Here is a 25,294-nt window from a genome sequence, read left to right on the forward strand (position 1 = left end):
AGATGTTTGCACTGCTACTCAAACCGTTTCCTTTGAGGTCTGAGTCAGAGGAAAACAGATAAAAATACCCGACACAAATGCTTCCTTTTTTTGTCTATAGAGAATTATTGGGCTTATTATCTTGTTATTCAAATGTTTTTATTATATTTAAGGTTCTGGATACAGTGCTGTGCTGAAACTAAATGGGACTTTTTTCACACTCTAAGCATCTTCAATATGATTTTTTAACTTCTTACTTATCAGGAAATACTGGTAGGACAACTGTGCATATAACGTGCATGCTCCTGTCAGTGAGCTTCACCATTACACTATGGATCTCTCTCATTGCTGCCTTATTTGTCTTGTGGAATCCTGAGTATTTAGAAAGTGGCTGCTTCAAAGCTCAGTAACTCACCTTCAACCCAGTGGGAAGGCATTGACACACATGCCTGCATGGATTGGATTGGTTTAAAGGTCAAAAATATTAGTAAAACTACAGTCGATCGACATTTGAACCTCACACACACCAATGAAGAAACATGTGCACCATATTTGTTGTCCATTTGCAATTTAGAAAAAATGAGAAGAATGGAGATCATTGGATAAAACACTGTTTTTTTTTATTTACTGCCATTCCTATTGCTTCAGACAGACAAGCTGTGGCGCAGGGAGCACAGAGTGATTCAAACAAGTCAAAGCTACTGCCAATCTACAAACAAATCTCTCTGACAACAACAAACAACAAAGGCGCAGCAAAAGAAGAAGCAAGAAGAACAGCGTTTGGCAACCATTAACATCTTGGAAAAAACTTCAGAAGTAAAAAAAGGAGTGCATTCTGCATTTTTAATAGTAAACAGCATCTCTACTTCATCATGAACTAGATAGAGAAAGAAATCAAACGAGGAGGGCTGCTACACTGCTTTGACGTCGGCCCCCTTTTCCACCCTTTTTAGCTTTTTTGAATGTGGATTTTGTCAGAAGTGCCGGATCTTTCTCTCACTCTCTAGATGGCCTGCAGCATTACAGGGGAATGTGGTGCTCTACACACTTTAAGAGTAATTAAAAGCGATTGAACAGCTGTAATTATGAGAAACGGCGGTTGTGTTCCGGGTCATTCTATCAATGCTGCCTTTCATCAGAGCAGTAGCAGAGGGGCCCTGCTGCTAGTCTCTGTTTCTCCATATGCACATCTTCAAGAACAAACAACTGGCAGGCTGCCTACAGGCTCACACACTATCACATTCGTACACACACGCCTTCATGTAGACATTTGGGAGAGTGAAGGCTCTTATGCATGCACACACACACACACACACACACACACACACACACACACACACACACACACACACACACACACACACACACACACACACACACACACACAGTTACACATTAATATGGCACAAGCACACCACTGCACCATAAACACTTAACAACACATTCTTCATGTACTCCATTGGATGACATTCATAACCATCCTCTTATAATCGTTCTTTGGTCTTTTCTGGCTCATTTCACTTCTTAACACAATAAAAGGGTTACACTATACACAAGTGAAGAATGCAATAGCCTGTGAGCAAAGTGAGTTTTCTTACCATTCTATACTGTATTATAACACTGTGTGACAAGTAGAAAGCATATATGTATGTACTGTACTATGACTACTGAGAATGAGAACAATCCACTGACAAAAGCATGTCTGGGTTACATGAGATTAGGTAACAAAGTACACTGAAATAATAAATAGTAACACAATGTTGTATGTTAACACTGAAATGCGGGTTCCATATATGTTTTGTTAGACCGTTGTGACACTAGGCTTGGTACTAAGCATTGCGTTTGTTAGCATGTTACTGAAGCACTATTCTTGTGTTGGTTTCCTTCCAGCCAATCCAAGTTGAGGTGACTGAGATGCTGGGGTCAGCTGGGGTAGTGGAGGGTGGAGTCGGGGGTGATGTAGATGGCCTAATCAAAAGGAAATCAATCTGGTCTGTCCCCTCAGCTAATGTGGGGATCATTCAGAAAAGCTGGTGGGTCATTTTTTTCTTGCTTCCTTGTTTCCTCTATCCATATTTACATCCTGTCAGAGAAAGAGAAGAAATGGACAGAGGTCAAATTTGATCAGATATCGTGTAAGTTCTCATGTGAAGTTAACTTGTGTTTTAGATGCAGGTCAACGAAAGACTATAGATGTCTCCATGCAAAATCAGCAGGACCTAGGATTCATGCCAACAGGAAGACCAATTACACCCAATGTCATGTATTTGCCAATGCAAATAGCAACTCCAAGAAATTCCTCACAATTTTTACAAGGGTCTATGACACGACTTGCGGAGCAGGTGCGCATATTTAAAGTATGACAACATGTAAGGTGTCTAGTTGTGCATGAAGTGACAAATCCATACCATTTTAAAAGCATGAGATTCCAAAGCTTAAAACTGAAACCAAAATACCAGTGTCTGTCAACGCCAATTAGAATTATTTATTTATTTTAACGTCATTTGGTTTACTTAATCATTTGGACAATTTAACTAATATTACATAACATTAAACAACAGCATTGTTCACAGATGACCACAGCTGGGTAATGAATGAATAAGTGAATCCTCTGCGACTAGATCTATGCTGCATGAGATAGATACATGTATTCAGTGTGTACATAAACACATTTCAACATGTCAAATCTTACACTCACCTCCAGAGCAGTGACTCCACTCTGTTAATGATGTCAGCCAGATCAAAGGGCAGAGGCATGCTGGGGTCATCCACACCCCAGAAGGGCCGGTCCACTGGGGCCTCCTCAGGGGGCAATGTCTGGGCCAGACTTGAGTGGCACCTGAGGCGACAGAACACAGGAAACAAAAAAAATCCCATTTACTCCTCCCTCCCGTTAAAGCACAAGTAGGTAGAGACTCATCACCAAAAGGCCACGTCTCACCCCACTCACAAAACTTTCTTCATGTTTTTATTTTTTATATTTATATTTGCATCCTACTACAGCTTGCCAAAGCCAGGCTTTCACCTGAAAGTTTTATGAGATGTGTTTACAAGTAAATACTAACACTAACTAATACTTGTCAATGATGGTGGAACTCTAGTAGACAAAGATAAACAGAGATCTTTCTATCGTGTTTTTATCTAGTCAATGAAGAGCAATTTAAGGGTGTAATTTCCAAAAAAAGTCAAGTTGTTTAGGCAATGATGTCTGTGTGTGAGCATGTGTGTGTTTAAACTTGTTTTTAAAGCCAAAATCTCTATTGTGAGTTTGACCAGAAGCAAGTTTTTTAACAGTTTTCTGCCTCCTTTTGTTTTCATGACTCACAGTAATACTTTGTCCAGGTAGAACCAGCAGGACAGGAGAGTAAGTTTGTCTCTGTATGATCCACAAAAGAAACAGCATGCAGTTTTATTACAAATAAACAAAGAAATGTTTTTCTCTTCACTAGATATTGTTGAGGGCATTTAAATGATGTGTCTGCATGCAATTTGGTTTGAAACTACTGAAATACTTGGAAACTCCCAAGCCAGTAAAACTTGAACTGAATGGAGATGAGAAAAACAGAGATGTGACACATCAGTGAAGTGTTGCAACAGCATTAAGGTGATGGGAAACCATGATATCATGTATCATGATTAATGCCCCATTCATCTTACAAACATACAGGCACACACTGCAGGATGCTTTCACAAGAACATCACTCTCTCTTGTTGCAATAATGACAGAGCAGTGAGAAATCCTGCCTCTTCATGTCACTGCGTGATTTTTGTATGATTAACAATCTGAGGTTAGTTGTAATTTCCACCATGCTTGGAACCCCTACAGACCTTAGCCACATCTTTTGTTAGACCTGTGTAAATATTTACTGCTGTGACTCTGTGTTGCTCTCTGCTGTCATTGTAAATCTACCCTCCCTCTGCTTCTTGACAGATGAGGGTGACCTCTGACCTGGAGGTGCAAGAGGGAGAGCTGGAGGATGGCATTTGTATGTTGCGTGTGTAGTGTGTCCTTGTGTGCTTGTGAATAGTGACCTAAGATTTCCTATCTACAGAAACGGGGTCAGTTATATTTTCCATTCAATCATTATGCCAGGGTCTGTCTTGTCATATCTCTTTACCCTATGCACACCCTAAAACCCCCCGAACAAACCCATAACACAGACAAATGCACACAGTCACCACCACCTTGTGGTTAGTGACTGAAGGAGGGGCCACAGAGAGCTGAACAGCAGGATATGAGGATCGGTTGTGGATGGGATGAGGGAATGTTCAAGTGTTAGGGGACAACCGAGGGCTGCCACAATTTGTGGTTATATATATTCACATGAGCCACTTAATGTTTAACTGGCCCTCTGCCTAAGTGCTGCATTTTGGTGCGGTTAGCCCTTTAAGGATCTCCTGCATTATGGTGGTGAGGAGCAGCATTAACATCCACTGTCCAATATATCTTCTGTGCTCTGGATCAGGGCCTGATAATAGCATCTGTTAACATGCACTAAGTACCATTATGTAGCACATCACTTCATAAATAATACGATTAGGCGACCTTGGGGCTTTGCGACGAGCCGTGTGTTTAAATGTTCTCATCATTTATTTAGGGTGCGAATTAAAGGAAGCACCACTTCAGAGAAGGAGGAGGAGGAGGAGGAGGGGGACATGGCTGGCATACGTATCTACAGAGTGTGCAAGTGCAAACTGACCCAGACAGCATGCACACACACACACAAACTGTGGTTCTGCTGACATCAGCTTGAGGACACCATAGACCAAGGGAACCCAGGCTTTTGATTTGGTGTGATTAAGTATTCAAACTCCAGAGCTATGAGAGAAAACACTTGCTTCTTCTCTACTTCCCTGACTCATAATGAAAGGCTACATACAATAAAAAAAAAACTGAGTAGCTCACTTCAACAGAGATACTGCATTTATTTGACAACAGATCTTGCAGCATTAGCTTGCAAATAGAAGGTGCCAGGTTTACCAGAGATATAAAAGATATCGAGACTGGAAGACTATCAAAGATAATATAGTGTAGGTAATTCAGCACGCACTTTTACACAGTCTATCACTGTTCACAGAGTACCGTCCCCTGACTGCTAAAATGGAACCAAACAAAAAGTCAATATCAAGCGAGGTGCTTTAAGCTCTCGTGGGCTCTTGCTAGAAATTCTGTCTAAGCCACAGTGGCGTACAAACAAGGCTCACCAAAAGACTTTCCCATGGCAGAACAGTCCACCTTAAAGTTAAGGTCAAAGACAAAGAGGTGTGTATGTGCGTGTGAGGGTGTGGGTGGAGGAGGGAGAGGTTGTGTTTGTGAGTCCAGGCTGTTCCAATGGATTAACCCCAGACAGATATGGGCCTAACTATCCCATCTGGCGCTCGGTCAAGAGAGATTGGCAATACAATCACTCATTTCAATTTGCCCTGAAACCTTATAGCCTAGCAGGCCCCCACTAAAATGGTATGCTAATGTGAAAGGTATCTAGCATTCTATCGCCTCAATTCTTCAGAGGCCTTTCCCTTCTTGCAGTACAGTGCACTTGAACTGCGGCTGGGGTGGGAGCGCCACGGCCCTTGCTGCAATAAGGGCTGGAGCCCCCTTTGCGCTCAAACTAACCACTTTAGCTAAAGTGAGTGTTAATTATGGACAGGCAAAGCAGTCAATAAAAGGTTAATGTAAAAGTCAAAGGATAAATTCCTTTAAGCATTGCATCATTCCACCATCTCTGCGACCAACACACTGCTCGCAGGTCTCCTAATCAATACGTTTTACTGTAATGCGCTCCCTATCGATTTCCTCCCCCCCGCTCCATGGTCCGAGCTCCATCACTTGGTTAAAGAAAGGAAAGGCAGAAGGAGAGGTAGGGGAACGAGAGGGAGAGAAAAAGGGAGTAAATAAAATGATTAACCTCAGTTTCACTTTGTTGTTTCCCTCTTAGATGCTCTCTGAAAGGCTTGTTAGAAGAGTGCAGGGTGGTCCAATATCATCACTGCCATCAGCACCATCCCAATCAACAGCATCATCAGCCCACTCAATCTCTGGCCAGTGTGTAATTGTGTAGCAGTACACTCAACCAGGGCCATACATTAAAAGGCCCTCTGCTCTTAACAGGATGGAAATCCGCCTAATAGACAACATCAGTGCTTCCGACTCATGCAATTACACTGATAAATGCACAATTGTGTCAGGGCAAGTGAAAAAGTACCCAGAGAATGTAGATAGGAGACAACACTTATTGCATTATTTCTACAGAAGGTCATTTGTAATGACATGGGAATAGACAGCTTGGGCTGTTTGATTCGGTACATTCAGGACATGATTAGGCAATGGCAGATATCTTTTTAAAACTTGTGAGAACTTGAAGTTATATTTTTCCTACTTTTCATATTTGTATCGTTAGCAACTAAAAGAAAAACACAAGCTTAGAGAACAGTATTAGAATGGGTGGTGTACCGAGATTCACGACCAAAGCGTGTGCCAAGCCCTACGCAACGTTCAAACTGGACCTAAAAAGAAGGCTTTTGTAAAGATACAATGAACATCAATCAATCATGTCATTGCGATTATGATCAAGGGAAACAGCATACCTCAGATCACCTGCTTCCCCATGCTTTGCCTGATGTTCATCTGACTAGGAGTTCTGTGCAGGTGTGAATTTTTATGGTTTTGGCAGCCTATGTGCCCGATAGCTGAGAATGCAATCAAAGAAGTCATGAAAAAACAGGCATGTGTCTCATAAATCAGCCTGCCCCTGAAGGTAAGGCATGCAATCAAGTCCCAAGGAGTGAGAAGAAAGAAGTATATTATCCATCTACATTCTATATATACAATATTGTGTAAGAAATGAGTGATTAAGCACATCTGTCTTTGTATGTGATTTGATACGGTATAATGGCTAAGAGATATGGGCAGACAGTATTTATTCATGTGCTGTGTTTTGCAAGCTGCAAGGGCAACAGACAGTTTGGTATATCTTTGGAATTAAGAGAATTTCTCATCAGCAGTGATGTGATCTTCCAAATCCTAATTATAGAAGATCTGACTAAACTAATAACACGCTGTTGTACCTTTCATGTTTCTATTAAACATATTGAGCAATCGGTTATGGAACAGGCTGTTAAAGGTAAATGAAAATCTGAATGTACCTGCATTTTTCTAACAAAAAAGAAAAAAAAAATCCATCTTTTTTTTTTCATCTGCAGTCAGCACATTTCCCTAGAAGATCAAGGCAATCTTGCACAAACCTGAGCTGTGTTGCAGTGGTTCTAACCTTTTTTGTGGTTTCTTTCTTTTGTGGTTTCTTTCACTGCTGTCTTTCCACTGACATCAATCTTTTTTTTGGTATGAATCTTATCCTGGCAAGATTTAAGTAAACCTATTAATGAGACAAGGATGAAAAAATGAACAACAAGATTATTCCACAGGAATAACCTTGTTGAAATCTAAAGACTGTCTTCCATAAACAAAGCATTGCAGTAGTCTTGGCGTCTAAGCCAAACACTGGACTTGAACTCAAAGGAATATTTCTGAGGAGACCTGAGAATGGCTGTGAATCAACATGTTATCAAATTTGGTTACAGAAATTCTTTCAAGAAAATAGGTGGAAACCTCCAACAAAAGGTTTGCTAAGCTTGCAGCTTAATGTGCAAGGAGACTCGAGGCTGCTACCACCAAAGGTACTTTATTCAAGTACTAATAATGGAAATGGGATATTTCAGCCTCTCATTTTAGCAAATTAGTAAAATATTACAAAAACCTTATTTTTGTGATGTAATTGTGGAACACTGTTGGTAAACTAATCCATGTCAAAAAGATTCTTAAATCCTGAAATATAACAAAATGTGGAAAACTTTCCATATGTATTGGATAGAGAAGGACATGTCTGCAACTAATATTATCAATCACATCTCTTTATTGTAACAAGTGGCTCAAAGTAGCTTTTGAAAAGTTACTGGCACAGTGGTTTACATATTACATTAAGATTGCTTAGATTAAGATTGCTTAGATTAAGATCAGATTAAGGTTACAAGTAATTAACTGGAAAATGCAAAGGGTGCACAAACTTTTTCTTGGAAATTTTCTGTTAATGATGTTGTGTAGAGGCCAGTATAACAGGGGCATAATTTTCAGAACAACGTCCAACCTGTTAAGTGTCAGGCTTTAGATCTCAACATACACCACCCAGGACTCCAAGGTCCTGGGTGCTCTGAGGACTGTCCTCATTAGAGCGTGAACAGTGCCTTAGATCCCTAACCACCATCCTATTATCCCAATCACTGCCACATTCAGCGTTAAATGTAAAGTGGTGCAAAATGTGAGCCAGCCAGCCAGAAAGAAAGCGTGGGTAGGGCAGCGTCTTAACCGTTTCCTCAGGATCAATCAAATGCTATTGTGTCTGCAGACAGCTGCTGACTGTACACTTTGTGAATGTGTGAGGTGGGCAATTGTGGGGAGAGAAATGGAGAGGGAGGGGCATCATCAAATGCATGACATATGTTCCTTTCATTTTGATTCCCTCTAAGGAGCCTAGGCTAATAAAACTAACATCTGATGCACTCTTTTCCCCTTTAATTAATGGTTGCAGAAACCACGCAAAATTGCATGAGCAAGAAGGAGGGGCAAAAGATAAAGTGGGTGCCGCGTGGGCCTTTCAACACACCCACCCACTCACGTGCCACAATGGCTCTGCTGGTGCTGGGAACAATGATTCTGCCAGGGAACACGGGTACCTTCCTCAAACTCTGTGAGGTCTCCCTCTTGCCAGCTGCAGTCTGGACTGTTCATTAAACCACATGAAACAAATAAGGCTCATTACTGGTATCCCCAGCCAGTTGGAAACACAGGACCGTGAGCTTTCATCGGCCCATGTACTTTTAGTAGAGTTACTTGAAGTCAACAACAGAAACAGGGAAGTTTTGTTATACCTGCACAGTCTGTACCTGCTTCACACCCTAATTGTTTGATGTGGTTTGGCTGGCTGCCCCATTTAGAGCAGGGAGAACCAGATGTAACACAAAAACACACACAGAGTTAGGTAGCCTCTAAACAGACTTCATAATTGGCAGCAATAAAATACTATTGCAGTCTTGAGGTACAACAGAGGCAAGCCCCTGAACTACAGCTACTACTCTCAAAAACCAGGTGGATGTCCATTAGGTGCTTAACAGTGTAACAAATTACCAAACACCCTGGCCTGCTCTTTCTCCTCCTCAGGCAATGGGATGGAATGTGGTCTAATGTCAACACAGGCGCAAAATTTATGAGGAGACAACTATTGTTCAAATGCAAACAGGTTCCAATAAAAAAAAAAAAAAAGAGGGAGTTTTAGGACAAACAGAGAGGATCCTCCTGGCCGTTTCTTTTCCGGCAAGGGTTGAAGAGACAGATCACCGCTTAAGGCTGTGTGCATTTGTGTGTCAATGTCTGTGAGAGAACTTCACAGAGAGAAATTGTGTGTGTGTGTGTGTGTGTGTGTGTGTGTGTGTGTGTGTGTGTGTGTGTGTGTGTGTGTGTGTGTGTGTGGGAGAGAGAGAGAGAGAGAGAGAGAGCTAGAGAGCTAGAGAAACAGCAACAGGAAAATAAAGGTTATATATCTGTTTTGCATGCTCCACGTTGACTGGTTGTCCAGAGAGGAATGAGAGGAGCTGTGGCCTACTTGTACCAGGATACAAAATTGTTCAACAGGAAGAAAAGTAAAAAATACAAAGCAAATCAAAGAAAAAAAAGTTCATTCTGATCACTTTTAGTAATACCACAAAGCTAACACTATGCAGGAATGCTGGCCTAGCTGAACACATGGACCAAAATCAGTTACACGTGGCTAAATACCAGGTTGAAACATTTCTATGTATACATGCAAAACCAATTAGAGATGGTTGTGAAAAGACACTAAAAGTTTTTCTTGATGATGCTGTTTATTTATGAAGCCCAGGAGAGAAAATGGAGCAACAAGGGGACTTGATGACGAGGGTAAAGAGGTTACAAGCCTGCGAGCAATTGCACTTTTTCGCAGCTCGCCGTTGGAAGGCTATAAATCTGCTGTCATGGAATACGGAAGATGGTTAATGTGGCATTGGGAGCGGTAACTCTTAGCTTTTCAGAGAAATGGCATACCATTGCTGTGAAAACTTGTTGTGCGGAAAGTGATCTTGTAAAACAATCATTTTTAACCCTTATCCCTCCCTACCCTGCACTGTATGCTCCCTCCCTCTTGGCCAAGTGTTAGTGCCTTGTGGGCATCATCTGAATGGTGCAATAAAGCTGATGATGAATGAGGCTTGCCTCAAAAGCAATACAACTGAGCCACTGGACAATACCTGACCCCAGTCATATGATAAGTTTGTTTCAGCCTAGGCACAATTCCCACCTGTCTTCAGGTGACAATGGCAGGGTCAACTTAGCAAAGCTAATTATAGTGTATTGTAACCTAAATTGCCTAGATACAAGTCATCCTTCTTTCTCTAGGGGATGTGTTGTTAAGTTTTGGAGTCTTTGTTTAAAGCACAACTGTGAGATAGAAGTTTTCAAACAGTTGCACAACAGATATTGGGTTTCATAAATGGGTATATTCCAGTTCTTTAAAGAAAGAAAGTGACTTTGCTATCCTCTTTAAACAAAGCATGGGAACAAACGAGCAACTTTTCAAGCGCAGGAAACATATTTGGATAAATATTACATTTTGTTAAAACTGCATTTAAACTGTCACATCAATGTTGACACAGCTTGTCATAATGAGATCACATAATAGGCACAGCAAACCAGTGATCGTAAACACGCCCCACTGAAACAGTCATAAATCTTCAAACTCATAAACTAGTCTAGTCCAGGAATAGGCTATAATGTGACAATCATTGAAAAGTTCCTACAAAAACAAACAGCAAAGTGCTTGTTTTTAATGCTGTATGCATACAGCATTAAAAGCAGGATTTTTTTTTATATTTGGTAAACATATCTGCCATTTTTGTGTAACCTTTAAAATGAACAAACAAAGGAGTAGCACAAAGTAGGAGATGATGCACACATTCCCATATGGGCATTACTCACTCTGTTTACAGTAGAGGAAGAACTAATTCCGAAAATGTCAGACTGGGTATACAGTAACTAATGAGCTACACTTTTCCAGATGCCTTTTCCCACAGTAAACAAGAAAGTATGAACAAAAAAAAATTCCAAAAGTTGGTAAAGTGTCTAATCCAACCATGAAAGAAACCTCTAGTATTTGCATCACAGTATGTGAGTGTGTGTGTGCATTCATGCATGCACATGTGTATACTGTGCATCCGTGCCAGAGGAGTGCTTTTCGCCAGGTGTTTGAACTTCTGCATCACCTGGTACTCCTGCTGCGTGAACACGAGTTTTGTTTCACCCTATTAAGTAAATAGTGTAATTAGAGGGACTCAGCATTTAAAACGTTGTGAACAACCAGCAATTTGTTTGGAAGACCAGCCAGGCTAGGCCCTGAGGCACTGCACAGAACAGGATGCAAAAGGTTCACACAGTGCAATACAATGGGGTGCATGTGTTTGGGTGGCACTATTCAAGTACCTGTCTATGTAGATAAGTTGATGCATGATGATGTGAATCACTCATTGAAATGTGTTCTGGGTGTTGAAAAAGAAGTGCTTTGTGGTCTAACAGGTACTTAATTATATTCTGTTTGTATTGACAATATCGGTACACAGTGTAATAACTACCACACTGGCAAAACTGAGGACTGTGTTTCATAGAACCTAACCCTTAGTCATAGTTTTATTGGTGTGTGAAAAAAGAAATATGCATGTGATGTTCATTGTTCAAGCAGTTACAAAGAAAAAATAAGAGCTGAAGCCAATACAGGTTGGGCTATCTGCCACAAAGACATCAAAGGTGATGAGCAGACTTCTTCATAATAAAAGCACAGGGATTACGGCTAACATGGTAACAGAGATCAACTTTATTAGTTTCCCCTCTTAATGATTTTTTTCACTCCACAAACATCCCCACTGTGTACCACCTATCCCAGCGAGGATGCTTCATACTAAATTCTCTGCTGTCACAGCTGATCCAGGGTCAGCTGTGGGGTGTAAGAGAGGGATAACCTCTTTCTGAGCCCCACAGACACCCAGATGGCTGTTCGGAAGCTCTGATCCAGAAACTAGCTTACAGCTCAATCACTGTGGCCACATCTCCAAGTCCACAGTTTAACCCTCGCTGATGTCAGCCAAGGTCACAGATGCACACTTGAGAGGCAAAAAGAGCCAGGAGTGAAGTGCTGCCAGAGTCGAAGGAATTAGATCCAGGCTGAGTGGCCCTCATCTGGCTAAGCCTGGTAAGTACCAAGACTAACAGGCTGAGGCACGGTGCTTTGGGTTTGCAGACACACATACTCACACTCATGCTTCTAAGCTTGCGCACAAATGGACACACACATAAATAGGGAGGTAAATACACACTGACATAGTCACACACACACACACACACACACACACACACACGGAAGGACTCAGAGGGCTACAGATGGTGTGCCCTGGGCATGGTGAGTGGGGCTCTGATTGAGCTAGTTTTAGATCCAGTGTGGAAGCTGCCACAGCACACAGGGCTCAGGGGTTGGAAAGGAAGACAAAGAACAGCGGAAGGAGTGAATGAGGGGAAGAGAAGAGAGGGTGGGGACTAACTCTTTTCCCCACATGGGGGCTACTAACATTTTTAGTACAACATCAACATGGCACTGTCCATCCGTGTCCTTGCCTTTGTGACCATGTGCTACCCCGTTTCTGCACCTAACGCCTACCAGTGCAAGCACACATGCCATAAACCCACAGAAACCAACATTCACGTATAGACACATACACACGCACACAGAGCCAGCGGCCACTTCAGCTGTAATTCCGTCTGACTTCCGCTGTCTGACTGGCAGGAGACAGGGAGGGTGAGGACAACAAGCTGTGAATACGGGAAGAGACAGAAAATCATTGAGAACCTTGCCTTTATGAATCTTTGATGAGAAAGAGTGAGGGTTTGCGAGGGCTTTGCCTCTGGTTAAATCAGAGCATAGTGCGTGTGGTGTGTGTATGACTGCCAACAGAGGTTGAGATAAACAGGGCCTGGACTAGGCCCAGACAACTACAAACCCCACAGTCAGGAACATTTGTCCCTGCAATTAGTCCCTGTCCTCCCCATTCATGTTGCAGGTAAGTGCTATTGATAAGTAGATAAAAAGTTGCAGCTATGAGTAGCTAAGAGTCTCATATAAAGTGGAATGTTAAAACAGAGTTTTTTGAGTGCAGGTCAAAAGCATTCTCCATATTTCAATAAGTAGCATCTCTACAGTTTTACAGAAGATTAATATATCAATCAATTTCTATGCAGATGGTAGATATGATAACACTTTAAACAAAAGGGTCGAGCAGGGTGGCATGATTTTTAGCAGCAGTACTTGCCATGATCCTTTGACTGCATTTAATTATCATATTAATTACACATTTTAGGTAGTGTTAGTATCAGTGACTGATGTAATTCTTTCTTTTTAATACCTTCCATGTTTTCTGTTTTGTTTTTGCTGCTTTTTAAGACGTACTGGAATTTTGGACACTTTGGGTTAAATGGTAAATGGCCTGTATTTATATAGCGCTTTTCTAGTCCCTAAGGACCCCAAAGCGCTTTGCACAACCTGTCATCCACCCATTCACACACACATTCACACACTGGTGATGGCAAGCTACATTGTAGCCACAGCCACCCTGGGGCGCACTGACAGAGGCGAGGCTGCCGGACACTGGCGCCACCGGGCCCTCTGACCACCACCAGTAGGCAACGGGTGAAGCGTCTTGCCCAAGGACACAACGACCGAGACTGTCCAAGCCGGGGCTCGAACCGTCAACCTTCCGATTACAAGGCGAACTCCCAACTCTTGAGCCACGATCGCCCCCGGGTTGTCATGTGTAAAATGCTTCCAGTTTTGATTCAAACTATTATGAGTTTCGGTGCTTCTCCATTATCTTTTGTTGTGCGCATGAGTCAATCGGCATGCATTCTGTTTCAGTTGTTACATAATTTCCTCAGGGATGAATAAAGTATTCTGATTCTGATTTAATAAGAGTCCAGTAAAAATTGGATCAAAGGTTAGTAAAATGCTTTATGGTTCTACTGGTCACATTATTATTTTATTATTTTAATTGTGTTCAAACTACAGCATCTGAGCTGTTACTTTTGGCAGCTTTTGTTATGTCTTGACAAATTGCTGCAATGCATCGGAGAGAAAAAGGCAGTACATTTGTAACTATGCCACTGCACCAGAAAATATCTCGTAGTCTAAAAATTTACCATTCAAAATTATTGATATCCTTCATGATGCCTGTTCCATTCAGTTAAATTTTGCATGCAACCCTCAGCTACTGACATTGCTGGTAACAGCCTCAATTTCTCATCCAAGAGACAACCAGTTTACCACACACTAACAGTTCTGGCTCTCTGCCATGATAAATGACACGTAACTAAGAGCAAAAGAAAAACAAACAATATGACAAGCTGGTATTTTGCTGTCCTACACTGCAGTTTTCTGATTAACAATGATAAAGCATGTTGCAATGTCTTGTAAGGACATACTGGCTTACGATGCGTGGGAAGTTATGTTACACCCACACCCTTGTGGTATTCCTTTTCTTCACTGTTCTTTGTTTTACCTTCACACCTGTTCTGACTTCGGACACATGAAAAGCTGATGATGACTCAGAGGAGGTTGTTTTAATTAAAAATACAAGACATGCTACAACAGCCATCCCTCACATCTCAAACTGCTTTTTAATTGATGTCAAGCAGGTGCCAACTTTTTTTTCTCAACATGAGTTAGGTTATGTTACGAAACAAGCAGAGCGGCATAGTAGCTTTATCTCATCTGCCACCTGTGACAGCTCAGAATTCAGAGTCCTCTAGGAAGCTCGGCTCATGTTAATGTGTCATCGATGAAGCCTTTTGAAGACTTGATTCATCCATCTGTCAGTGAGCACTGAGGTGCTGCCGACTGACTTCCGATCACATAAGAACTTGGCAATGATATGAACTGTCTTAGGCTGATCAAGAGTTGCCTTGGCTCCCATCTAAATCTGTCAGGTTCAAACCTTACACTTTGCTGCACATGTTGATCACATATACCAAAGTACAGGCACAATTTCAACTTACGGTTTGGACTAATCTACTTTAGGCTTGAATTAACACAGAATTTGTACTTTCTGGCATCCTGAAATGAAGGCGGATTGATTGACAGCTAAAGTCCCTTTTCTCACAGCTTGTAGACCTGCCACAGAATTGAACTCATGGCTTCCTACAGCTTCAGGATAAGACAATAGAGAAGTATGCTAGTTTAGGGTTGGGTCATTTATGGGGCAAGAGTGAGTCTCACAGTGCCCTGTGATGGCTTATACCTGCTTTATGCCATGGTTAAGTAGTGTTGGTAGAAAAAAAAAGTCTAAAGGAACATCAGCTAACATCAAATGGAACCAGTCTCCAGGATTTGTTTGCAGCCAAAGGGAGGTGAAAAGAGCAATACTTAGTAGAGCAGCTAACCTGTGGTCTTATCTAGTGGACAAATCAATAGCAGTGTCTGAGAGCAAACCAGAGTGTGCTGTGAGGGAGCTAGAGGGGCTACCCCTGGCCTGATGCCCCCAAGGTCCCTCCAGGGGGGTACCTGCTTGTCTCTTCACCCTCCATCTCTTCCGCATCAGTGCTCACACCCTGTGACTACTTGATCACACAAAGAAATACACAAAACAATGTATACTCTGAAACGGGCATCCAGTGACATATTATTGCACTAGCCATACTATGATAAACAGCAGGGAATCAACAATCTGTGTACAAGAGCATACAGAACCATATTCAAACATGTGCACACATGAGATTCAAGTGCACATGCTGTTTGTCCCCTGATAATCTATAGTACATGGACCTCAGCATTGATGAACTACAAATGGCTTTCCATTGCAGTGGTCTTTCACACAAGGGGGCAGAGGAAGCTGTTCCTAATGCACAACATAACGCCTACTCCCACCTGGCCAAAAGCCCCGGAGAACAGCCGTCCAGTACTGCAAGAACAGAATTCTTTAAAAACAGAGACCTTTCTCATCATTCCTCCTCCAGTTGCTGCTGCCTACTTACTTTCAATCACAGTTAACATCACAGAACATGAAGTGGAGGGATGGGAGGAGGCAAAACACAAGCCTGCTGCACAATGCACTTGTCTGGCAGCTGCTTGGTCTGACATTTGAGGCCATAGGGACCTTGTTGAAAGAGCAGATGCTCACTGATGTACAGGCACAGGAACATGGCAACTACACAAGTGGCTCAAGCTGAAAAAAATTGGCACAAACATATGATAAAAAAAGTACAAGGAGGAAAGCTGAAGATGGCAGACTCACACAGAGATGGGTATAACAAGAGTGTAAAAACAAGATCACAAATACACAAGCGGGCAGTGCCATATATTTAGTTCCATTCAGTTAAATTTTGTATGGGTTTAATTACTGACTCTTGGATCTCTCTAAGCAGCAACTCTCTTTTTATTTATTGATTTTGCTTTTAATTCTTCGCCCATCCTTATCAAAAATTAAGCTGATGTGTTATATATACTGTGTTGGGTAGCAATAAGTGATTCAAATAGATAGAAAAAGACAGAATTAAGGGGTTATGGCTGGAAGAAAGGCAAGAAAAAAAGTAGTTCATCAAGAGTTAGAAAAAAAAGAAACAGTAAATAAGGAGCGAGGATAAGATGAGAAAGGGAAAAAACCCCAGATAGAAACAAAAGAAAGAAACACAACATACAGAATACAAAGTGAGAGAGGTGCAGAACAGGCAACATCATGGTGCATCTCCGGCACAGATAAATTAGTTTCCGCGGAGGACCGCAGGCAGCATTATGGAAATGGGTGGCTGGTAGCTTCTTTGGCTGACTGTAAACAGGATCTTGATAAGGCATATAGCCTCTGGTTAGGCCTCTGGAGTCTGGCATCATCATGGTGCTGTGTTGAGCTGCAATACTCCCACGGTCGTCCTCTTTCTATCTATCTGGTTCCTTTACCAACCTGCCCAAACTCCAATTGTGAGTAATTTATGAAGTGGGGTGGGGGCGGTTGCGGAAGCGATACACACACATCCTGACACGAAATACATGACATGTTCCACATGTCTTCCCACAAAACTACAAAGAGCTCTTTTGTCTCTACAAAGAAAAGAAACATTAAGAAGTAATTTAGAGTGCTTGCATCACTTTATGCACTGCTGTGAACCAGGTAGTTAACAACAACCCAGGTTTAAAGGCTAAACTGGAATTACAGTATCCCTCTGTGCTGATGGATAGCTTGATTCCTAATGCAACTGTTCACTGAAATAATGTGACATTACCTGGCAGAACTGTCCTTTGACTATGGCAGGGCACAATTGTGATACACTGCCAAGTGATTGGAAGAAATACAGGCCAAATGACAGGACAGGAGTTAAGGGACTTTCAACTTAAGAGTCATAGTCAGACTGATTCTTTTTTTGCCAATTGGTATTTTCTCAGATTACTTAAATAGCGCTCAAAACCAACATACAACAAAAATTTGTGAGAGTTATCATTAAAACATCCTTATCGTAAGTGTTGTTTGCACGGGTGTCAGACACAGATGCACAAGAGAGTCCCTACTTTCCTTTTCACAGTAGCTGGCACAAGTCTTTCTCTTTCCTCTCCCTAACAGCTGTAACTGGCACAATTAGGCCTGCATTGTCTCTTCCATTCTGCAAAACAAAAGTGTAGTGGCGCAATGCATGGTCTGACACAAAAGTAAACAACTTCATCTTGTGTCTGAAATATGTGTCACACTGATTGTGCAGAGCTGCCCATCGACACAGTCATGTTGGGTTGAAGGAGCATATCCTAATTAATGAGGGAGAGAAACAGAGAGAGAGAGAGAGTGAGAGTAAAAGGAAGAGAAACTCACTTCCACTGTTCTCCTTCAAACAAACACTTCCTATGGGACCCCATTGTTTGGACTGAGGCATCATGGGTAGCCTTATTTACAGATTTTAATTGCTCTGGTGATCTGTGGGTAAAACACCCTGTTGTAATCACCCCACAATAGAATTGTTACTCCTTCTGACAACTGTAATAAAATGCTCTACAGCGTCCAGGGGAAAACAAGGAGAAAGGAAACAGAGAAGGGCAGTGAAAGAGACACAGATGGAAGAAAAAAAAAGAAAGAAAGAAAAGAAAACTGGAAATATAGTGAAAAAATAAATTAGGAGAAAATATTCTGGATGCAAATTTTCTTAGCAAGAGGAACTAATCCGAGCAGGCGGGAAGCAGGGATGAGGATGGGACTGTTGTCCAAGGAAATGATTGCTCTCACACCTCAAAGTGACAACCATGAGAAGCTCACCATTCCTGGACCTCCGAAGCGGAACCACAGAGGAGACATCCGCGGCAACCATCACACAACACAAACACACACATACACACACCTATGCGCCGACAGATTTGGAAAGAGGAGGTAGGTCACCTACAGAAAGAGATTAGTGTCATCAGGCAGAGGTACGAACATGGGACCGTCAATGGCAGCTGTCCCTGATCTGGGTGGAGCTAGCACATCTAGCTCATATACTCTCTCATATATGCTCATACTCATGCAAGTGTCGGTAAAACACATTAGTTTTATTGTATAGAGTTAAGACAGAAGGATTTCCAAAATTTTAAATTGTTGAAAATATGAACAATCCTGAAATAAACAGTAGTAGTACTATAAATGTTCTACTGTTGTTGCAGCTTGTGTGCTCTCAACTGCAGTACCACAACTGCTATAGTTGTAGTAGTTATAGACGTTATATATTGTGCATAAATTACACTGGAGGTTTATTTTTTATTCGGTTATTATTATTCAGTTTATTATGTATTCAGCACTGAAAAATATAAATATTATACGCAGTTACAATGTAAGATGAAATCCATCACTGCATCTTCAGTACTTATTAGAAAGTGTAATCAACAAATTATATGAAACACACACCTATGCGCCGACAGATATATACATCTTTCTGTGATACCAATAGTATTGATCAGTTCAAATGATCATATGTCATATTGTATAGCCCATAAAAATATACTGACAGTCTATTGTGTTCATTTTTGCTCAAAAGAAGAGTAGCAATTCCTGTACTGTGAAAAAGCCTGTTTTACTTAAGTGAGTCAAAGCCTATCCTATTATTATGCCTGCTGATAAAGGTAATACAAACACCCAGTGCATCAAAGGTCCATGAAATATTAAACAGCCAATCAGCTGGCAATTATTCTCTTTAATCTCCTGGAGGCAGCCAATAGCGATGTGCCTCTGGTGGTGATGGCCTAGAAGGGAATCTTGCCTTCAGTTCTGCACATTTTTCAATCCTAACACTTTGCATTATGCTCAGCTCATGATAAAATAAAGTACAAGAAAACTTTTCTAGTTGTTTCACTTTTTCTTGCTTCCTTCAAGACATCGTGTTGTGTATTGATACTATTAATGCCAGATAAAGTGACTTTCTTTTGTTTCTCCTCAACTATATATCACTTAAACACATTTTAAATGGACATGAGAACACTGAGATTACATCATTCTTCAAAGGAACTAATCAATTGCTCATTTAAAGCTACAAGATGTGGTACCGTGGTGTTTATTGGAGGTAATGCTTATTGTATCGTCATCAGAGCTTAAGACTGCTGAGTAGGTGACACTGAGATCCAGGCATCAATGCCACTTTAACATTTCACCACAAAGTATTGATGTACCACAACAGATGCAGATCGATACTTAAAAGAAGTCACTTAACAGATCATTCTGTGTTGTAAATGCAACATTAAATTTGAAAATGATGATCAGCCTGATGCTGTCAAAAATGATTCCATTAGTAGAAGTTCACTATTGTGGTTGCATAACCAAAATTCTACTGTCTGTGCTTCTTCAGCATGTCACCAGACATTTCTTGAAAACTTCAACTTTAAGTTGAACTAGAGGTGATCTAAAAAAGACCAGCAGTGGGGAAACTGTGGACCATCAGTCTCCTCAATCTGGTGTGTCTAATGCTCTGGCTGTTTCCAGCAGTTTCACTCCTGTCACTTGTGTCCTCACAAACACCGACTCCTTCCCCATTCCAATCAATAGGTTTGTGGAGACGCTCAATGCCACCGATTCTAGCCTGATCTTAATTAGAGAAAAGCATCAGATACAAACGACATCTCAAATCAATCGACAAGTAGAGGCTCGGGGAACTGGGGTCACATATAGAGATAACTTTTTGGTTCCTCGACAAGAATTTAAAAACCAAACTCCTAAATTTGAACTAAACAGCATTTAGCTCTCATATGGAATGTAAGCTGCCCCATGTCAGGGTTTTCACTGGATTGCAAATTAGTCAGAAACTTGCACAACATAATTACCAAACAGAGTTTCTAAACGTGCTGATGAAATATAGATGGGGAGAGATTCTGTTCAGTCCCTCTATGACTCCTCCACGCAACGTTCTTTCCTTTCCTCTTTATCTCCATTTTCCACTCCATCTCTTTCCTACTCTGATAGCAAATGGATGCATGGTGGCGTAAAAGCAGAAACAGGCTGACAGGCTCCTTAGCTGCATGGCTGGTTGTATAACTGGCAACACTGGTGAACACCTAGACCCAAGGAGCCCATTAAAGACAAGGATATGTAATGTGGCTTCTAGGAAAACACACTTGTGCACTCACACACAGGCACAAACAGATACAGCTGTGTGCCAAATGTTAGTACGCACATGGTCATTTTACTGGCACGTGTACATATCACACAATACGTTGAAGGCACACGCATACACACACACACAAATACCACTAAGGGAGTCAATAGTGGTGATTTTCCTTGTCAGCTCCTCAGCAGGCACTGGTTTAAAGAGACATCAATCTGTGATGTCAGCACTTACCTAATGAACCCTCTCAGATCGATGGAAGCACTGGTCTGCTACACAGTCCGCCTTCACTGCCTGGCCTGTTTTTATGTATACTGTGACTCTTTTGGGATCCATGTTGGACTAGGCCAAAACATGTCCAGGTGTGTGTGTGTTTGTGTGTGTGACCGTGCGTGCATGATGTTGTATAACTGGAAAACCATTTATTCTTTGAGTGTATTTGCATTTTAAATTAACAGTACTTGTATATATATATATATATATATATATGTATATTTGTTTGCAAATGTAAACCTTTGTAATAGCACAATTATTTGGGTATTTATTGCACTTTTACTCTTTGCATTTATGTCATCTATGTCCTATTCTTTGCTGAGGGATGTGTACGATTGTGTTTGAATGCAAATGCTCTAAGTTCAAGCACTTTCTTGTGTTTACGGAGCATATGTATGGTAAACACTACAATCTTGCTTTTCAAGCATTGTCTCTCTGTATGTGCTGAACTGAATGTCTAAATACGTTTGATGACACCTAAGCAAGTGCATATATGTGAAGCCAAAAATTGATATAAAACCTCCCCAAAACAAAACAGATTGCTTTGTTTGATTGTATACATGTGCAGCACCTGCCTTTATCTGTTCAACAAACACGTTAGATACAGATCAGCACCTAGCCACCTCTGTTTCTGTAAACCTGTAGTTGTGTCTCCTTCTTTTCTTCAAAATGCATCAGTTTATAAGCCGAACAGCGATGGCAAGGGCTACGGAGGTGGCAGCAGCTTGAGATGCTGTACAATTAGATTAGTTCCATTTCCTTTGATCGCCCTCACCCCGTCCCATCTTGCATGTGACACTTCAAATGCAGGAGCCTTCCTGTGCCACTTAATTGACCAGAATAAACATATTATATTGTGATAAGTGTTGCGATTGTAACAAATTGTACGGCGTGACTGACACAAATCACGGCATTAGCCTTGCCTCTCTTATCGGCGGCCTCCTCGTGCTTTTTCAATAAACAATCTAGTAGACGGGAAAAAAGAGAGAAAGGCAGAGCAAGGGGGAGAGGGAGGGATTGATGGTGAGTGAGGCAAATGGGAGCACTGTGGCCATGATCTAACGTTTACCCACTTAACCATTCAAAAAGTCATCTTCTTCCATCAGCGCCTCACTCGGTGCTGCATGGGAAACATTATCTTTCCATAGGAGCTATCATTCACAGATGGCTTCCCTGTTCTCAGCAGCCTGCCACCATGCATTTCCAAGAGTGGCAAGGTTGTGTGTGTGTGTGTGTATTTTAGCGTATGTACTAGATGCCTACCGGTATAAGCTTGTGAATGGTGTAGTAAATTTCAAGAAGAAGAAAAACAAAAAGAAAAAAAGGCTATGCAAGTCATTTTTTTGTATAGTCAGATTATTGTGTGTAACTATGAGCATAAAGGTTTGAAGGTACAGAGGAAAGAGGTGAACTGAGGGAGGCATGAGAGGGGGGGATGTGGGAAAGGCTGACGTGTTAATCAGTGAATCAGCATCCATCCACTAATGTGTGCCAGTGTAAATAAGGCCCTCATCTCCTTCCGTCACATAAGCTGGCTTTCCAGACCATTAGGCCCGAGCTGGCTGGCGGAGGCAGCCCGCCACTCGCTGGAGACTCATTTACGTGTCTATAGGCATCTGTGGCTGGTGATAGGGAACCCACGTGAAATTAATGGGACTATGGGTGCTGCCAGCCAGCCATCCAGCTCTCCCGCACCCATACGCGCACACACAGACATGAACCCACACACACGAAGTGGTTTTTATGCATGCTGGGTAAACTAACCTTTGCAGTAAAGATTCAGCAGCTTTATTAGTTTAGGAAATGGCTGTAATTAAGGATAATTCATAATGGCTGCTTCTCCCCTCTCCACGGTATTAAAAGGAGGTTGGCCTAATTTAGCTTGCTTGCATTGTATACTGGGGAAGTGGGTTTAGTGAAGAAATACATAGACACGGACAGCGGAATACAAGGACACAAAAATCTCTGCAAGGCCCCAATATAATGTATTCAAGAATTCCCATTAAGACAGTAAAATACCCCAAACTCACACAATTCATGAGAGCATTAAAAACTGTACAGTTTCTGAATGACTGTTATCTGTGGGGTTATGGGGTCATAATCAAAGCGTAATATTTTACAACTAGAAAAAAGGGAATCGCTTTATGTTTAATAATCCATTAACAACAGCAACAGAAAGCAGATCTTTCGAAATAACAGATAACATGACAAAACTTCAGTATCTCTAAATCACAGCAACACAGGGCTCTCAAGACAAAAATGACGCACCAAGGTCTCAGTGCCTGGGAAGAGAAACATAGGGCTGGCCAGATCTCAGCTCCTGAGAAGAGATGTGCATCTGGGCTGAGCTCACCTCCTTTCCTCCACCCCCACAGGAGGTAAGGCACGAAACCAGAGGACAGGATCAATAAGCCCACAGATCCTGCCAGCTCCTCTCCATCATTACCACCGATGAATAATAGAGGACAGTCCCAACCTCCTGAAGATTTGTTTCTGAATGTGCAAACAGAAAGAAACTCACATGAAAACTGATATGGAAAAGGGATAAACTAATGGAAAAATAGAAATCAATCTGAGTTCAAGCTCAGTTGCCAAAACAGCTACTAAACAGCTTAATCCAACAGGACAGATATAAGATGCTAGAGCGTTTAGTTTGACGTGCCCAACTCTCACAGAACGCAAAGGAGGAAACTAGTCTCTGCACCCTATCTAAGAAACTGAAAAGAAAAGAGCAATTGGCAAAGTTCTGTAAGACAGAACACCACACTCTGATCACGCCTCTCTTTGGGCATAAAAATCACATCCTACAGCATACCTTTCACCTTTTGCTGTTTTAGTGCAGGGAAAAAGGAGCACTGAGACACTAACCACCAGCTTTAAAGTAAAAAAGGTAGCTGCTTAAAGCCAAATCAATTATGAAGTAGTAACCTGTCCAAAATGTGATTTCCACACTGTCCGCCGCATCTTTCACACTTTATCGATTACCTGAGCTTGTAACATTTTCTGTTAATTCTGTTCACTCACACAAAATCTATATGTGTGCATTTCAAAGAAGGCATCTGAGCCGAGCAGAGGCTGCCTCAGCTCTGCAGGCCAGACAATCACTGTCAATCTACCTAATGACCAAGTGTCTGCTGATGCACGCTAGTGAAGTGGGGAGAGTCTCTGGGTGCAACATGAAGCAGAATGTAGAGCATCCCCTCTTCTCAAAGTGTTGAAAGGGTATGTAAACCCTCCTGCTGGAGCTTCCCCAATGCTTCTCACTTTTCTCTGTAACTTTAGTTCGATCAAAGAGAATAGGACCCTTAAATAGAAGTAGTACAGATCAACTAGGGTTGAGGAAAGTCACATACGCAAGGATGCAAAGGGAAAGTTGAATACTAGAGTATTCTGTCAGAGTGCAATTCCCTGGCCAAGGAGTGTGTGTTTTAACAATGAATGGTGCAAGAAAACACTCCCTGAAGGTTGTTGTTAGTGAGGAAAGAGCAAAGGATGAGCAGAGTGCAGAAAGTTTTAGGACACCACAGCCTACTGTTAAACCCTGCCCCTCTTCATTTCTGCGAGCACTATCGCACTCTGTCCGGTACATCAGCCTGAGGATGTAAGAGATTGAATCAGACCTGCCGGTTTGCTGGCCATTTCAGCAGCAAAATAAATGACAAGGCAAGTGCTGGTGAAGAGGGAAAAGGGCAGCCCAGAGGTGTGACCCCACTGATGAGATGAGAGACAGTCCAGACCTGCCAGACGAACTATTAGAATGTGAGACAGAGATGGGAGATGGAGAGAAAGGTAGAGATAGTGGGAGCCTGGTGTCACTTTATCAAATTCTTCCCTGGCACATGGTAACACAGGTCAGGGGAAGAAAAGCATGGGGGCAGAGTGTAAAGCTGAGTGAAAACACAGTGCTGCTCTAATACCTTTCATAAAGAGAAAAGCCTCATCATCCGCCAGCCATGATTAAATATAACCTGAGTGCTGAAAAACTAACCCCCACTACCCTGCCCAGGCCTAAGTTTGTGCGTGTATTTGTGTGTTCATGTGTACACTTGTGGGGTGAGGAGGGTAAAAGCAATTTGTGGAGAACTTGTTGGGTGAGTGGAGTGTATGTTTTTGTGGCAGGGAGGGGGAAGTGGAGAGAGGAAGAAGATGCTTGATGTGCACCTTCTGGCCTGAGGCTCCCTGACACCAGCTAGGCAACGGTTGTGTTAGATTTCTCGCCCACTGAAATTAATGCTGTCATCAGCAGCTGGAGTTAAAGTGAGATGATGGTGATTAAGCTACACAGTGGTACTGTGGCCACGTGTGGCAACTACAGATTAATGGCTTTCAGTATTCTCTTGA

General features: G+C 41.8%; 1 protein-coding gene across 3 annotated transcripts in view; it reads right to left on the bottom strand.

Annotated features, from left to right (window-relative positions):
* Positions 1-1,294: 1,294 nt before the first annotated feature.
* Positions 1,295-25,294, bottom strand: part of fto (FTO alpha-ketoglutarate dependent dioxygenase) — a 121,579-nt gene continuing 97,579 nt past the window's right edge. Inside the window, exons 9-11 of one of the 3 annotated variants that reach the window (XM_080884095.1) lie at positions 23,307-23,446; positions 2,678-2,818; positions 1,295-2,062 (exon numbers count right to left, since the gene is read on the bottom strand). In XM_080884095.1, coding sequence (XP_080740221.1) covers positions 2,046-2,062; positions 2,678-2,818; positions 23,307-23,446 — 298 coding nt within the window. In that variant the 3' untranslated portion in view covers positions 1,295-2,045. Of the gene's footprint in view, positions 2,063-2,677; positions 2,819-6,567; positions 6,670-23,306; positions 23,447-25,294 lie in introns of those variants that run through there. The other 2 variants (XM_080884096.1, XR_013971856.1) reach the window with 2 other exon arrangements.

Source organism: Rhamphochromis sp. 'chilingali', assembly GCF_963969265.1.
Source record: "Rhamphochromis sp. 'chilingali' genome assembly, chromosome: 6".
NCBI classification, from domain to species: domain Eukaryota; kingdom Metazoa; phylum Chordata; class Actinopteri; order Cichliformes; family Cichlidae; genus Rhamphochromis; species Rhamphochromis sp. 'chilingali'.